General features: G+C 29.0%; 1 protein-coding gene across 1 annotated transcript; it reads left to right on the top strand.

Annotated features, from left to right (window-relative positions):
* Positions 1 to 15880: 15880 nt before the first annotated feature.
* On the top strand, positions 15881 to 16481 carry LOC107930957 (non-specific lipid-transfer protein 2). Its single transcript, XM_016862734.2, has one exon. The coding sequence runs from the start codon at positions 15962 to 15964 to the stop codon at positions 16253 to 16255; it is 294 nt and encodes a 97-aa protein (XP_016718223.1). The 5' UTR covers positions 15881 to 15961; the 3' UTR covers positions 16256 to 16481.
* The last annotated feature ends 247 nt before the right edge of the window (positions 16482 to 16728 follow it).

Here is a 16728-nt window from a genome sequence, read left to right as displayed (position 1 = left end):
AAGGTTGGGGATACTATATTTTGAAGGACAATAATGGAGGATTCTTTTTGGGAATTATTGCTCCCCACGATTTTTTTGTTGTTGTTATATTTCTATAGTGAGACAAACAATCGATAGTGTAATGTAATTTTGAGCGTTTGTATATATGAGAAGAGTCATATTGAGGGTAGATTTTTTTTGGAGAAGTTTTCAAAATATTATTCTTTGACGGGTTAATATTATCTTTGTGTCGAGTTGAGATATTGTCTCTTAACTCCGATGAGAGCTCGAGTGCCTGAAGAAGATGTAAGAGGCATAGGTTCACAAGATGAAAGCACCTTGCCAGAAAAGATAATTCGTGGTGCACTACCTACCTACAAATGGGAAGTGGACATCCTCGCTTGATGCTAGGACTTCAACCAGGGCGAATCTAGAAATTTTTTTAGTGGGTTTGAAATAAAATTATAATTTTTTAAGAAGTTTAAATATAATTTTGTCATTTATTAATTTATGATTTCATTATTTTTAAAAGGATTAAATAAAAAAATTCATTTTTAAAGGGGTGAAATTGAAATTTTACCATATATTAACTTAAAATTTCATATTTAAGGACTAAATTGAATATTTTTCATTTTGAGAGACTTGGACCCCTTGCCTGCCCCCTTAAATTCAGTTCAACATCCCCGTTTGACGCCACTTACTTAGAGGACCGTGCATTGTAGCATACTTGCTCATTGATGCTATTTAAGTATTTGGGCTAAAATCCTACCAAGCGTGAATGTTCATATCTCCTTAATAGATGGTTGTGCGCCACACACAATCTTTTTCAACAAGAGAATCCTGCTCTAGCTTAACCTAGAAACAATACCAACCCGTTAAAGTTAAAGGGTTTTATTAGTAAAATAGCTCCTAAACTATATCTCAAATTTCAAATCAATCCTTAAAGTTTTGTTTTTATTTTGTCAAAAGTAATCTTAAATAAAAAAATAAAATAAAATAGATAATTTAGAAATCAATTCCTTAAAGAAAACGTTAAAAAAGCAAACTGGGAATCTGATATATTCAAACTACCATATATATTTTTTATTTTGTTACAATAATTGATTGTTGATCTTATAGCCAGTCAATGGACTGCACATTGAAGGGTATCCAACCAACTAAAAATAATAAAAATTTTCTAAGGTAGGAGAGTTTCAAAATTTTAGAGACACCAAATATGTTGAATTTTTTAAGGGTAGACTAAGACATGTTAACAATCTCTTTTTTTTATTACATGTTAACAATCTTTGTCACTTCGGTCATGGTTGGATATGCATAATGAATGTAAGGAGTAGGAGAAAGCTTGAATTAAAAATTTGCTGTCTCTTGTTGAAGAATATACGTGTCTTTTTATTTAATTATATAATAAAATTTTAATTAGTTAAGGGTTAACTAAATTAGATATGAAATAAATAAAAATAAAGGAGTTGTTAAGGGATTGCTTTCACAATAATACAACCACCCTTGGACTTTGTATACCTAAAATCCCGTCATTAAAATAATTTCATTATTAATTATTAATTATTATTATTCTCTCTTTTTTTTATACTCTTTTGATTATTCTTTTTTTTTTTCATATATATGTTAAAAAAATAAAATTCATTGGATGTTTATGTCTCGTGACAAATTTAATACCTATTGGGGGAATATTTCAACAAGTAAAGTCAAATAATATGGACAGTATTATATGCTACGTGTTCAAAAATATAATCATATGAATTTTTTAAAAATAAATGTTCAAAATTGAAAGCCTTGGAAGATAATTTTTGTAATATAATATGAGAAGAGAAATTAGTTTAATATTATTAGTTTTGATTTATATTCTCTTCCTTTATATGATTTTTATATGAGTAAACTATGCCCATGGTCACTTTTGTTTTTCTTAGGTTACGTTTTAGTCACTTATGTTTGAAATGTTACGTTTTATTCATTTACGTTATTATATTGTAACATTTTAGTCATTGAGCCGTTAATCGTTGTTAATGGTATAACGATAAGCTGATGTGGCACATTAAATCATCATTTCAAACAAAATTTTAGGTTAAATTATACAATTGGTCCCTATGTTTTTTCGTTTTAAGCAATTTAATTTTTTTTATGTTCTTTAAACTTTTCTCTCTCTTTTTTCCATTCTCTTTTGTTTCTCTCTCTGTTTTCATACTTTTCCCATTTCTTTTAGCATATTAGGAAGTCAAATTGGTAGTGAAAAAATAAGTAGGAAGTCGACGGTCATCATTGCCTATAACCAAAACCCATAAACCCATACCATGCTTTTTTCTTCATTGCCAATTCGACTTCCTGGTATGTTAAAAGAAATAAAGAAGGTAGGAAAACAAAGGGAGAAGCAAAAGAGAACGGAAAAAAAAAGTTAAAAGAACATAAAAGAATTAAATTGTTCAAAACGAAAAATTACGGGTACCAATTAATAATTTAACCTAAATTTTTGTTTGAAATGATAATTTAACGTGCCACGTCAGCTTATTGTTACACAATTAATGACAATTAACAGCTCAGTGACTAAAATGTTACAACATGATAACATAAGTAACTAAAACGTAACATTTCAAATATAAGTGACTAAAATGTAACTTAAGGTAAACAAAAGTGACCATGAGTGTAGTTTATCCTTTTTATATTTCTACATTTCACGATTATTGTACCCATGCAAATAATTAATTTATTGTAGAAGAATAACATTGATTTTTAAGTTCGGAATGATTATAGTTTTTACATAGAATTTGAGATCAAGAATAATGATAAAAGCGAGAGTTGTAGATATTGATAACTGATTACGTCATAAGTAATAGAGTCTTTCGCAATGAGCGACAATTCTTTATGGAAATCAGAAAAAAAAAAATTTTACCAGATGATAATAAGAGGATGTTATCGATCAACTGCTTCTTTTTCTACCAATTCGGCTTTATTTTCTTTTTCGATAAGAGACTATAATATGTTTCCTAATATATTGTGTCTCATAAAACTTAATCAAACTTTAGATAAATGTGGAGTTTAATTGTAATTAGAAGTATTAATTTGCCAGGACAATTCAAAGTTTGTAAATTATTTAAATTAAAATTACGTCACGTAATTGCATTATACGTGATAATGTTAGAAATGAATTATTTTGTATTTGTTAAATAACAGTGAAAGTAACATGAAAACAACTATCACATTACTTGCTGTCGGAAAAAATTGTCAAAATTTGGTATGAAAATCACCTCTCCATGTTTGGGTTAAAATCCATCCGTTACTTTAAAAATTAATACAAAGAATATCAACGTACATGCTTTACGTAAGATTCATCTATTAAATACGAAAATTAATTTGTGAATGATGCATTAAATATTAAGAGATGAAAAAGTAATTTGAGCTAAAATTATATATATATATATATTTAATTACTCAGAGATGTTATCATTGGGATGAAAAATGAAAAAGTAATAAAATATATAAGACTATTCTTTTAAAAAATTTATTATTATAAATAGAGTTATATATTCATGCAGTTATAAGGTAGAATTAAATTAATATAAAGTATAAAATAATAAAGAATTTAGACAAAACTCATACATGCCATATGTATATGATGAGACTCAAAACTCGCACATTATTCACATAATGAAATTTAAACTTAGATGTTCAAAAACCCAGAACAATGGTGAATACAAGGGGCAAGCACCCCCTCCCTCAAAGATAATCAAATTATAAATTACACTTTGGCCACTTTAAAATAAATGAAATTATATTTACTCCCTTCATAGATAATGAAATTATAAAAGAATTTTGACCCAAAACAATATATTAAAGATTAATATTTTGAATTAGTGATTGAAGCTTATGTTGAATTTATGGAGTCAAACTTTAAACAACACTACATGCTAATCCAACTCGGCTTGACCCAGCACACTTTATTAGTAGGCCTTTTATTGGAATCACATGCAGTAGCTTATGATAAAGTCTTCACTTGAAAATACTTAATTGTAAAACGAAATTTAGAAATTTGCTATCAGCTACTATAAAGAATTAGGGTTAATTTCATGAAATGTCATCAAATTATCACACATGTTTCAAATTGATCCTTAAACTTCAAACCGTACTAATATTATATCAGGGAGCATCAAGTGAAACATATTCAAAATACGTAAATCAAATTATGAACACGCGTACCTACTACATGAACAACTTGATTCTAACATGTTAAAAAATAGATAATATCAACAAATTTATAAGAGTTATTTTTCTTAACACATCAAATCCAAATTGTATATGACTTAAATACACACGTATTTAAAATTTGATTCACATTACTAGTTACTAATAATCTCCAAAACCTTGGGACTTAGCATTTAGGCATTTGGAATTCTCTTAACAGATAAACATTACCATTGTTGAGCTGTGCAACATGGCCAGCAAAACTAAGCATAGTCTCCACGTATGCATCTCTCCATTTCCTCAATGGCACCTTCACTCTGCCTTTGATCATTCCCTTTCGACGGCGCTCACCCAACATCAAAACCGTCTCATTTTCGTCATCACCGTGGCGGCTAGTACCCCTAGTGGAGGCAGCTCGTTTAAGCTTGCGGTACTTTTTTCTCTTCATGTACCTCTTCATGCTCAAACAAATTGGAACTTTAGCAGCTTCTATGTTTAGTATGAAAGAGATTACGGTAGATAAGGGCATTATGCGAAATGCGAAGAATATAAGTAAATTGAACTTTGGGGGGCTATAATTAAAATGTATCAATGAAATGAATTGCAGAGTAGATGAAATTTTGGACCTAATTTTATCAACAAAAAGGGGGTTTTCAAGTGTAGTGACTTAAAAGCTATTAATGGAAGGAGTCCATGCTTGATACAACTTATAAAGTCACTGTTTTAGGTTATGAAACACGTTATCACTAGAGTTCTTTAAATACATAGTTTATTTTCATCGGCTAATTAAATGCCAAATAATTCATTTCAAAATAATTAAAATTTTAATTAAGTTGTTTGTCAAAAAATGTAATAAATTGTTTCCTTTAAATTATGATTGATATCAAATTAAATCTTTAAATTTATTTTTTTGTCGAAGTCCTTTGGGAGTGGTTAATTGTTAATGTGGCACCTAACATTAAAAATTAATGACAGAACAAGTTGACGTGAAAGAAATGATGACGTGGAGAGATTAATTGATTTTTTTTAAACCTGACTAAACTTGATTTGATTATAAAAGATTAATAATATAAATTTATCTTACTCAAATCCAGATTGGTTCAAACTCAAAACTAATTCAAACCAAAATACTCTAAAGGTAAAATGGTAAAAATTTAAAATGATTTAATTTAAAAAATGTAAACTATAAATTCAAATGATTTAAAATCAAATTATTCAAAAAATTCAAACTTAAATAAACATTTCCACATGAAATATATATTTATTTTCAATTTTTTTAGGGTGGGATAAAGTGTAAACTACCCCCAACTAATAGCATTAAATTTTTTACAACCAATTTAGAAACTTGGGCTACAATTGCATTCCCTTATCATTGGGATGCTTCAATTACAAGATTGAATTTAATTGCAAAATAATCCTTTGCCTTGAGGACCATCAATTTCTTGATAGAATGGGAAATAGTAAGGTTTTTAGGAATAATAATCAATCATAATTTATAGCTAGGGCCAAATAATTCAGCTACCTCACTCTCCCAAATAATTAAGTGTTGAATATTGGCAATATCCCACATTAGGAAAAGATAGAAAGGGAGGGGGTTTGGTTTGTTATATATAGAACCCCTCCCCCTTTGGTTGTATGATCCCAAAATCTTCTCCTTTGTAATATTTCTAGAAGAAATATTGATTTGGTAGTGTCCGAGGACGTAAGCTAAATTGGCCGAACCTCGTTAAAACTCTGGTATTTTATTTCTTATTTGTTTGCTTTTATTTAATAGCTTTATGTTGGTTATATTTATTTAGTTATTATTGCTATAAATATCTAAGTGAGTTCTGTCTAGTTGTTGGGTTTTAAGCGGGACCATTGTGACCCCTCCAATTTAACTGGGAATTTTCTTAGTATAATTGTTGGCATAATAATTATCTAAATATTTCTGATAATATTGTTATTAATATTATCGTCGCTTCCGCAACAATTGGTATCCGAGCCAAGGTTTTGTAGTATGCTCTGTGTTTGCAGCTTAGTCTGATCTTACACATCAGAAACATTTCCTAAAGCTTGTGGGTATTCTGCATTTGGTGGCTATTAAGTAGAAGCTATGGCAAAAATGACAGAAGAAAAACCATCCATATCAACAACTTCCACTTCGTACATTTTGCCGAGGATTGGAACTGCAAATACGAGTTTGTAGTGGAAATTTTTGATGGAACAGGTCATTTCGGCATGTGGCAAAGTGAGCTTCTAGATGCCCTATTTCAACAGGGTCTAGATATTGCCATTGAGGAAGAAAAACCAGAAGGGGTTGATGATAAAGAATGGAAGACCATCAACCGATTGGCATGTGGTACAATTCGATCATGTCTTTCCAGAGAGCAGAAGTATACATTCAGTAAAGAGACTTCTGCAAGTAAATTGTGGAAAGCATTGGAGGAGAAATTTCTGAAGAAGAACAGTCAAAATAAGTTACATATGAAGAAAAGACTGTTTCGTTTCAGTTATGTTCCTGGTACCACGATGAACGAGCACATTACCAATTTTAATCAGCTGGTGGCTGATTTGTTGAATTTGGATGTGACTTTTGAAGACGAAGACTTGGCGTTAATGTTGTTGGGATCGCTTCCTGAGGAGTTTGAGTACCTTGAAACTACTCTACTTCATGGAAAATCGGAAGTAACTTTCAATGAAGTAACTGCTGCATTGTATAGCTATGAACTACGCCGAAAGGATAAGTTGAAAGGTTCAGGTGAAGCAGCAGTGGAAGCATTGGTAACAAGAGGTCGTCAGCAAAGTCAGTCTAAGGGGAAGAGAAGAAAGTCCAAAGGTCGAGTTGTTGCCAAAGATGAATGTTCCTTTCGCAAAGAAAAAGGACATTGGAAGAAAGATTGTCCAAAATTGAAGAAAAAAGGGAAGACTCCGCAAGATGCAAATGTTGCAGAATGCAATAGTGAAGCAGAGTCAGACTTTTCTCTTAGTATGACATCTTCAACATTACATGCAGATGAGTGGATCATGGATTCTGGTTGTTCCTATCATATGTGTCCCATTTGGGAATGGTTCTTTGAATTTCAAAAACTAGATGAAAGGGTTGTTTACATGGGTAATGATAACACGTGTAAAATAGCCGGGATAGGTTCAATTAAACTGAGGAGTCATGATGGATCTACTAGAATTTTGCGGGATGTACGATATGTCCCAAAGTTGAAGAAGAATCTCATCTCTTTGGGGTCGTTAGAATCTAAAGGCCTAGTTGTGACAATACGAGATGGAGTTCTTAAAGCAACTTCAGGAGCATTGGTGATGTTGAAAGGCATAAGAAAGAACAATCTGTATTACTACCAAGGTAGTACAGTGGTCGGGACAACAGCAGCAGCAATTACGAGTACCAAGAAGGACGCTGAGGCAACACAGCTGTGGCATATGCGTTTGGGCCATGCTGGTGAAAAATCCTTGCAAACTCTAGCCAAGCAAGGATTATTGAAAGGTACAAAGACTTGCAAACTTGAATTTTGCGAGCATTGTGTTCTGGGAAAACAACGAAGGGTGAAATTTGGCACTGGGATTCACAATACTAAAGGTATTCTGGATTATGTGCATTCTGATGTATGGGGACCGTCCAAGACTCCATCACTTGGAGGAAGACGTTATTTTGTCACCTTTATTGATGATTTTTCCAGACGAGTTTGGGTGTTTCCTATGAAGAACAAAGATGAGGTGCTTGAAGTTTTCCTTAAGTGGAAAACTAAAGTTGAAAATCAGACAGGAAGGAAGATTAAGGTTCTCCGATCAGACAACGGTGGAGAATATAAAAGCGATCCTTTCCTGAAGATATGCCAAGATTGTGGCATAGTAAGGCACTTCACCGTAGGTGGAACACCGCAACAGAATGGGGTGGCAGAGCGTATGAATCGAACGCTTGTGGAGAAAGTTCGATGTATGTTATCTAATGCTGGATTAGATAGAAAGTTTTGGACTGAGGCTGTGACGTACGCTCAACATCTCATCAATCATTTGCCATCATCTGCTATAAATGGCAAGACTCCTTTGGAGAAATGGTATGGAAAACCTGCTACTGATTATGACACCTTGCGCATTTTTGGTTCTATTGCATATTATCATGTGAAAGAATCAAAGTTAGATCCAAGAGCAAAGAAGGCTCTATTCATGGGCTTCAATGCTGGTGTTAAGGGATATCGTTTGTGGTGTCTAGAGGCAAAGAAGACGATAATCAGTAGGGATGTTACCTTTCATGAATCTGCCATGTTGAATAAGGTAAATCCAGAAGGAGTGAGTAGTACTTCGCAGCAGGTGGAGTGTACTCCGCAGCAGGTGGAGTTTGAGCAGAGTGTGGTAATTCCAGCAAAAGGTACCACTAGTGATTCTTCATTGGCAGATGCAGAGTCAGATGAGGAAGAGGTTTCTACCCAAGAACCTCAACAGCAATCAGAGCCAATTGCAGTCAGAAGGCAGAGACGAGAAATTCAGAAACCTGCTCGTTTCACTGACATGGTAGCTTATGCACTTCCAGTTGTTGATAATATTCCATCCACTTACACCGAAGCCATTCAGAGTTTAGAGAATAATAGATGGTTAGGTGCAATGGAAGAGGAAATGCAATCTCTAGAGAAAAACAAGATGTGGAAGCTGGCACAACTACCAAAAGGGAAGAAGGCGATTGGTTGCAAAATTGAAGACACTATTGAAGTTTGTGTTATGAGAAGATGTTCGAAGATGTGGAATATCGCCAAGGTGGAGATTTGTTGAATATTGGCAATATCCCACATTAGGAAAAGATAGAAAGGGAGGGGTTTGGTTTGTTATATATAGAACCCCTCCCCCTTTGGTTGTATGATCCCAAAATCTTCTCCTTTGTAATATTTCTAGAAGAAATATTGATTTGGTAGTGTCCGAGGACGTAAGCTAAATTGGCCGAACCTCGTTAAAACTCTGGTATTTTATTTCTTATTTGTTTGCTTTTATTTAATAGCTTTATGTTGGTTATATTTATTTAGTTATTATTGCTATAAATATCTAAGTGAGTTCTGTCTAGTTGTTGGGTTTTAAGCGGGACCATTGTGACCCCTCCAATTTAACTGGGAATTTTCTTAGTATAATTGTTGGCATAATAATTATCTAAATATTTCTGATAATATTGTTATTAATATTATCGTCGCTTCCGCAACATTAAGTTCACATATGTCTCAAGTTTTTTAATTATTTTTTTACTATATTTTAAAATTTATGTGACAATTTATTGATAATTAGAGTAATTGAATGTGATTATTTTTTAAAAATTTAAAATGAAAAAACTTTTTTATTTTCCAAGAATCTCATTGTTAGACTCATATTTTAGTGGGTTATTAATCGTCAAATTATAATTTTGGTATTTCTATCATGCTTAAATTCGAGATTTAATCTTTGTATTTTACTTTAATTTTTCTTAAATTTATTTATATTTGTAAATAGTTAAATCAAATTCACTATAATTTCTTTTCTTAATTTTTAAAAATGTATAATTTTTTTATTTAAAACTTAGTAACTTATATTTTCTTTCCTTTTTAGTTAATTTAAAAAAAACAACTTATTAAGTAAACACATTTTTAATATTTATTATACTATTATATATTTAATTTCATGTTATATAATTTATATAAATTATAAAAATAACATATAATAAAATAAAAAAATAAGTCAAGCAAAATTCATACTTTAAATATTGAAATTTATACTCGATTCATATTTTAAATATATTTATTTCTTTTCTCAAAAGAACATTTTTCAAACCAAATATTTTTAATCATATCCTCACAAATATTATTGAACTTGAAATATTTTAAATATATATTTTTTTGAACTCGAATTAAATTTATAATATAATTTTTGTTTTTTTATAAATTAATCCGCACATCGTACGGATATTGCTAGTACCTATATAAAACCCACTCCAAATCAATTAAAACACTCCAAATAAATACCCAATTAAAATATTATTAATTATTATATTTCTTAAAAAAGAAAGAACAAACTTTTTCTTTCCCTAATTTATCAAATCTAATAAGAGCTGCAATCTATGGACGGTACGAATTTATTATTTTGGGCATTGATATCAAAATCCGACCATTTTAAGAATCCATAAATATTGAATTGAGATATAAAATTTAATTTCGATATATAAATTTTAATTTGGTGTAATTGTACATATAAAATTTGAATTAACAGTTTTTGTATGTGTAAAATTTTTTATTTTGATTCAATTATACATGTTTTAAAAGAATACATTATTTATTTTCATATTGGATTAATATAATTATTTGTGTATGGTGCTAATTCGATAATGCTAAAAGATATTATCAATTTATAAGTAAATAAATATATAAAAAAAAAACAGAATAAACTGATTGAAACTAAATTTTTTTATTTGATTTATTTAATTTTGACATTAAAATCAGTTCAATTTATTTGTTTTTTTAGTTAACTGATTTATTTAGTTTTTAATACACATTCCTACAACTCTATACTTAGATTAATGAGTAAATTGATTTTTTCTATTAAAAGTTTATTCATTTTACTGTTAAAAACTAACGTGATTAACTATATAACCAAACAAACGTATATCTGATGTTAACCTACAAATATCATCATTTAACAATAGAAATAAATAGAATTTTTAACATAATAACCAATTTACTATTTCATCAGAAATTAATTTATTATTATTTATAATAAAAGAATAAAAGACACAACTTGAGTAGTAAAATTTTGATAATACTTTTAGTTACAAAAATGAATTATAATTCTCGTGGGATGAAAGTATATTTATTTCATTATTATTAATAAAGGCAGGTGTGGTTGGGTGTGGATTTGCAGAATAGGAAATGCAATGAGCATGCCTAATCATTATCTATATATGTAGTGAATCTAATCATACTGCTTTTACCATTCATTTAATCATTTATTTATATCAAAATTGCATTTCAGGCTGTTTCCGTCATTTCAGTTTATATCCATTTTTATTAGTGCATATCTAGGTCAGTATAATTTTTTTTATTTTTATAATTAAATTTTAAAAATAATATATAATCATTTAATTAAATTATGAAATTTAATTATTTCTGCCAAAAAATAACTAATAATTTTAAAATTAATTTCTGCAAATAAATATTTATATATATCCATGTGTATATATATGAAAAATATTAAAAAATTTATAAAATATGTTGAAACACATTGGTATCAATACATACTAACCAAAGATGTTTCAACCGGATCGGAATAAATTGATTGAGATATCAATTTAGAGGATTTGAATCGATTAAATTAGAAACCGATATAAAAAAATTAAACCAATTAAAAAATCAATTGAATTATAATTTTTAATTTTTAAAATTAGTCGGATCAACAAATTATCACCTAATCTATTCTACCACTGATTTAATTTAAAAAATATTTACCACCATGGAGTTGACCACCTTGATATTGATAACTATGAAAAAACTAAAAAAATAATAATAGGTGGGGAGGTGGAAAAAAATTAAGTGTAAAAGGACGAAAAAGAAAATGAAAATCGGGGTTTGCCAGAAGTGAGATAATGATTGCAAAGAACAACAGATGCCACGGAAGGCGTGAAGATTTAAAGTGAAATTATTGGCCCCTGCTATTATTTCAAGCTGTCCAACTTTTTTACTTTAAAATTAGATTTTGCTTAAGCAGTCCAATTATATAAACTTGTTGATATTCAAATACGAGTTTCACGGTTCACTCCAAAATTCTAATTTGATTCCTAAAAATAATAAGATTTTAATTTAGATTTTTAAAAAATTATAAAGATATTTATTAATATAATGATGAAATTATATTTTAATTCTTATCAAAATATAAAATTTAATTTCAACTCGTTGAAAAAAATTTCTAACTTCACTCTTGTTATATATAAATTATGTATAGTCCACATATGTATAACCATGCAACACTTTGACGAGCTCATCTATGAGGTAGACTTACTATTTGGGTAAAAAATCATAATTTTTGAAGATGTAATAAAAACAAAAATAATTTTATTAATTAGAGTTTATTTGTGTCGGTAAAATTGAGATTCTAAAATTCTGATATACCTAAGTTCAAATTCTTAAAAAATATAAGTATTTTATTTTATTTTAAAATTAAATTACTTAGAGGGATTTTCTAATAATATTCAATGGGTTAAAATTTTGAACCACCAGATATCAGTAAAAACTTGAATAGTATAAATTATTTACTACTTCTTTTTTTAGAGTAAATAATCCACATTTAATTAAATAAGAAAATACTGAGAGACGTTTAATAACCATTAGAAACTTTTTACTTGCAGTAAAAAAAGAAATTCAAGAAAGTAAAGTAATAATTGCAGTAAATAATTGCAATGAGGAGTTAATCATAGCATTAGAATTCATGCCTTGGTTGTGGCATGTACATATCATCATTAAAGCCCAATATCAGTCCGGATTTTTTAAAATTTTTCTTTTTAAAATAAACGATTGGACTGAATTGATCTGAATAAAAAATTAGCGGTGTCAATCAGATAATCAATTTTCTGAAAATGACATAAGATGTAATGTTTTGTCAAAAAGGAATTAATAAATTAAGAGCATGCTTACTAATTACAACTCTCCTTAATTCACATGCTAGCTTAATAAGGTTAAAGTATACTATAAGTTCATCTACTTTTTATATATTTAAAATTTAGTCCTTCAATTTTTGTTTTAAGAAATTTAAGCCTTTTAATTTTTGAGTTTGAAAATATAAGTTTAATTGTTAAAATTCTTCTGTTAAATTCCAATTCATTACGTTTTTTCTTTTGTTACAGGATTATTAAAATGAATATTTTTTAAAAATTTTAAAATATCAAATCAATAAATTTTATAGAAGAATTTTAATGATAATTGAAACTGAATTTTGAAATCTAACAAACAAATAAACTAAATACAAATATACAAAAAATACAAGGACTTAAAAAAAAGTGATTATGATCTTATCAACTTTAATTATAGAGCAAATCCAGAAAATGGCTCTAATTATAAACAATGTGGACAAAAAAGTAGGACTACCACGTACCACGTTTAATTTGTATTTTTTGTAAAGCTTAATGTCAATTTTTTTTCTCATAAACTATATATCATTGATAATTATTTAATTAATCATTTTAATTAAATTAATTTAAAATGTTGATATTTTTTTAGTAAAATATAAATCCAAAGATTTCTTTTATCATTGTGTAAGTGTAACCAATGTGTTATAAGATGATAATAAGTGCATGATCTTTTTTCCTTTTCGATACAATTGAAAATCAAATCCAGACTATTTTTAGTGAAGATGAACGTCCAATCAATAAGTTACAATTTAATGTTCAATAAGAACATAATTTCTGATTAATATAAATTAAGTTAAGATATACTCCAAGATTGTGTAATTTTCATATTTTTAGAATTTAGAATTTCTATTTTTTTTTGGAATTTAACTCCATTAAAATTCTTTTATTAAATTTGTCAAAAAAAAATTTAATGATGTTAACAATTGAACTTACATTTTTTTTTAATATGAAAAACACGATAACTAAATTTTAAATGTACAAAATATGCACGTATTTTAACTTACAAATTAAAATAGGAAAAGTTAATTGTAAAATTTAATCATTAAATTAACAAATATGATATCCTTAATTTCTTTTTTCTTTCCTACCAAATGGAAATGCAAATTAATGATGAATAAGGCATGTGAGTCCACAATGTATACCAAAAATACATTATGAAACATCACCAAAAAGGAAAGAATTACAATACCCTTAATATGGGCACTATTATATATATTTCTATAATATTTCAATCAAAATGGGTTTGAAAATTTATTCATGATGAGTTGTGTCTCATGATTAAATTTAATTTCGTAGAATCAAATTTGATCTATAAATGAGAGGTAAAGTTTCTTTTTATAGTTATTTTTTTATTATTTATAAAATTCAAATGATTATTAAATTTTATAAACATAAGTAAAAACTTAATAAATTTAATTACGAATTTTATAGTGATAAGAGAATAATAAATCATATTTAAAGAATTTAATATGAAATTGATTTCGAATTGTAAACCCTAATTTGAAGCTTGGGATTTGGTAAATGCATTTTAATTTAGAATGGTATAAAAACACCTATTTCCCCATTTTATAATGTTTCAAAATTATGTTTAATCATTGACAATATATCATAGAGAGGTGTGAAAAAGAGGAAATAAAAAAACACATAAATCAGTGTCACAATCAATCTAATAAAGTTAATTTGAATTTGAATTTAAATGGTTTCTTTTTTCTCTTTTAAATTTAAATTTTTTTAATTTAGATATATTTTGATTATCAGTTTAATAGTGTTTTTGAAATAGTTAATTTTGATAATAATTAAATGGATATGTTTTTTTAATTTAAAAATGTGATTGTACTCGTAATTTAGAAGAAAAAAAATTTCAACAAATTTATAGTTTAACCTGAAACAATTACAAAATTATTTTCTTAATTTCTCAAATCTAATCCTTTCTCACAACAACAATAATTGTTCGATTTAGACTCCCGTTATCGAAATAATTAATCATTACAGAGACTAACGATACATAATTTCGCCATAGCTTCACTAGGAGAGCTCGACCTTATGGCCTCGCTTAAGCATCATACTCAATAGACCCACACAATAACATTTTCAATCCATCATATCCAGCAAACACTTTGTTTAATCCCTTCACAACTCCTATAATGCCTCCAGTTGACACACTTCAGCCTATCATTGCACTCAAGGAGAGGGAACTCCGCGGCTGCGACCCACACCCACACCCACACCCAACCCCTATCCCTTATCCTTCATCACTGAGGTAAAATGACAAAAGAGACCTAAAGCTTAATCTGCTTAACTATCCATCCTACATATTCCAAAATAACCTCTAAGTTTAATGATTCTTCACATCTCCTATAATGCGAATCACTTTTGTTGTAACTGCTCTTTGCACCTCTCATGGTGTGAACGGTCTCTATTGTAAAAATCAATATCTTATGTAATAATAATTTTTATTGTAGTTATTTTCTACACCTCTCATGATGTTACTGTAAATTAAATTCGATATTTTATATAAAAATATTTTTAAAATCCTCCAATTTCGTCGGACATGCTAGCATATAAGACATGTGGATACTTATCGAGCAAGACAAGGGAAAAACCTCATTTCGGTGGAAAACTTTTGACTCTATGCCAAAAAAGCTTGTGCTGAAATACAGTGTCATTTTCATTAATTCCGCACCATATTGTGGAAAACTTGACTATGAATGTCCTCATAAATTGTCGTATCAAAACTGTCGGTGAAATTGGAATGGTAATAGAAAAATAGAATAGCTATACATTCATGAAATCATTTGATGGTTGTTTTTGTCAGATAAAGTGAATTGAAATCATTAGGTCAAGTAGTTTTCACTTGCATGCTTAGATTTCACACCTTCATTTTATTTAGGCATTTTCTTCATTTAGTAAACCCCACAGATTTAATCATAAAAATAAGTGGGCCAAAACTGAATGTATATTTCACATTCGCCCCCCCCCCCTTTTTCTCTCTGTAAATGCTACATGAAAATTGCAATTTGCCACTAATTTCCATCTTAAATTTCCATTTTCACCCAATACCCTCCACCCTATAAATTACAAAGGACACCCACCATACCTCTCATAGCAAAAACATCAAAGCTATATACACATAGAGAGTGAAAAAACACAAGAACAAAGGGCATCATCATCATGAAGAAGGCATCCTATACGGCGGCATTCTCAGCGGCAGCAGTGGTGGTCCTCCTCCTACTGGCCGAAGCAAAGGTGTCAATGGCTGTAACATGTAGCCCAACACAGCTAAGCTCATGTGTGAGTGCCATAACATCATCATCCCCACCATCAAAGTTATGTTGCAGTAAGATCAAAGAGCAAAAGCCTTGCCTTTGCCAATATCTTAAGAACCCTAATCTCAAGAAATTCATTAATACCCCAAATGCAAGGAAAGTTGCTAGCACTTGTGGTACTCCCTTCCCTAAATGCTAAAAGAAAAGACTCAAGTTGTGTTGTGCTATAATATCTTTGTTTTGGTGTTTGTAGTGAAAAAAAAAACTGTATGGTTTAGTCTGTGATGGAAACAATATGTTGGGGGTTAAAGTGATATTTCACCAATGTGTTCACTTTTTTTTTAATGTGTGTGTGAGATCTATATCATGTACTACTAGTTGTTGAAGAAGTAATTTATTTAATGGAAATCAGTGTTGGATGATTAGATTATTTTTTGGTTAATATATTATTTGGTACTTGACTTATTCTAATGTTTCATTTAGTATTTAAATTTTTTTTTATTCTTAATTCGATACATGAGTTTGGTTTCAATATTTATATTGGTACATTAATTTTTTCAATGTAATACTTGAGTTTTTTTTTGTCCCAATTAAACACTTCAGTTTAATTTTAATGATCGATTTGATACCTGCATTTTTTTCTCCAATTAAGCAGTTATGTTCTTTTTTGCT

Source organism: Gossypium hirsutum, chromosome A12 (genome assembly GCF_007990345.1).
Source record: "Gossypium hirsutum isolate 1008001.06 chromosome A12, Gossypium_hirsutum_v2.1, whole genome shotgun sequence".
Classification (NCBI taxonomy): Eukaryota; Viridiplantae; Streptophyta; class Magnoliopsida; order Malvales; family Malvaceae; genus Gossypium; species Gossypium hirsutum.
The sequence above is the reverse complement of the archived record's forward strand: the minus strand, read 5'-3'. Positions and strand labels throughout refer to the sequence as shown.

Bases quoted from the DNA above. Each gene is read 5' to 3' on its own strand.
- LOC107930957 (XM_016862734.2), top strand. From the start codon at position 15,962: ATGAAGAAGGCATCCTATACGGCGGCATTCTCAGCGGCAGCAGTGGTG.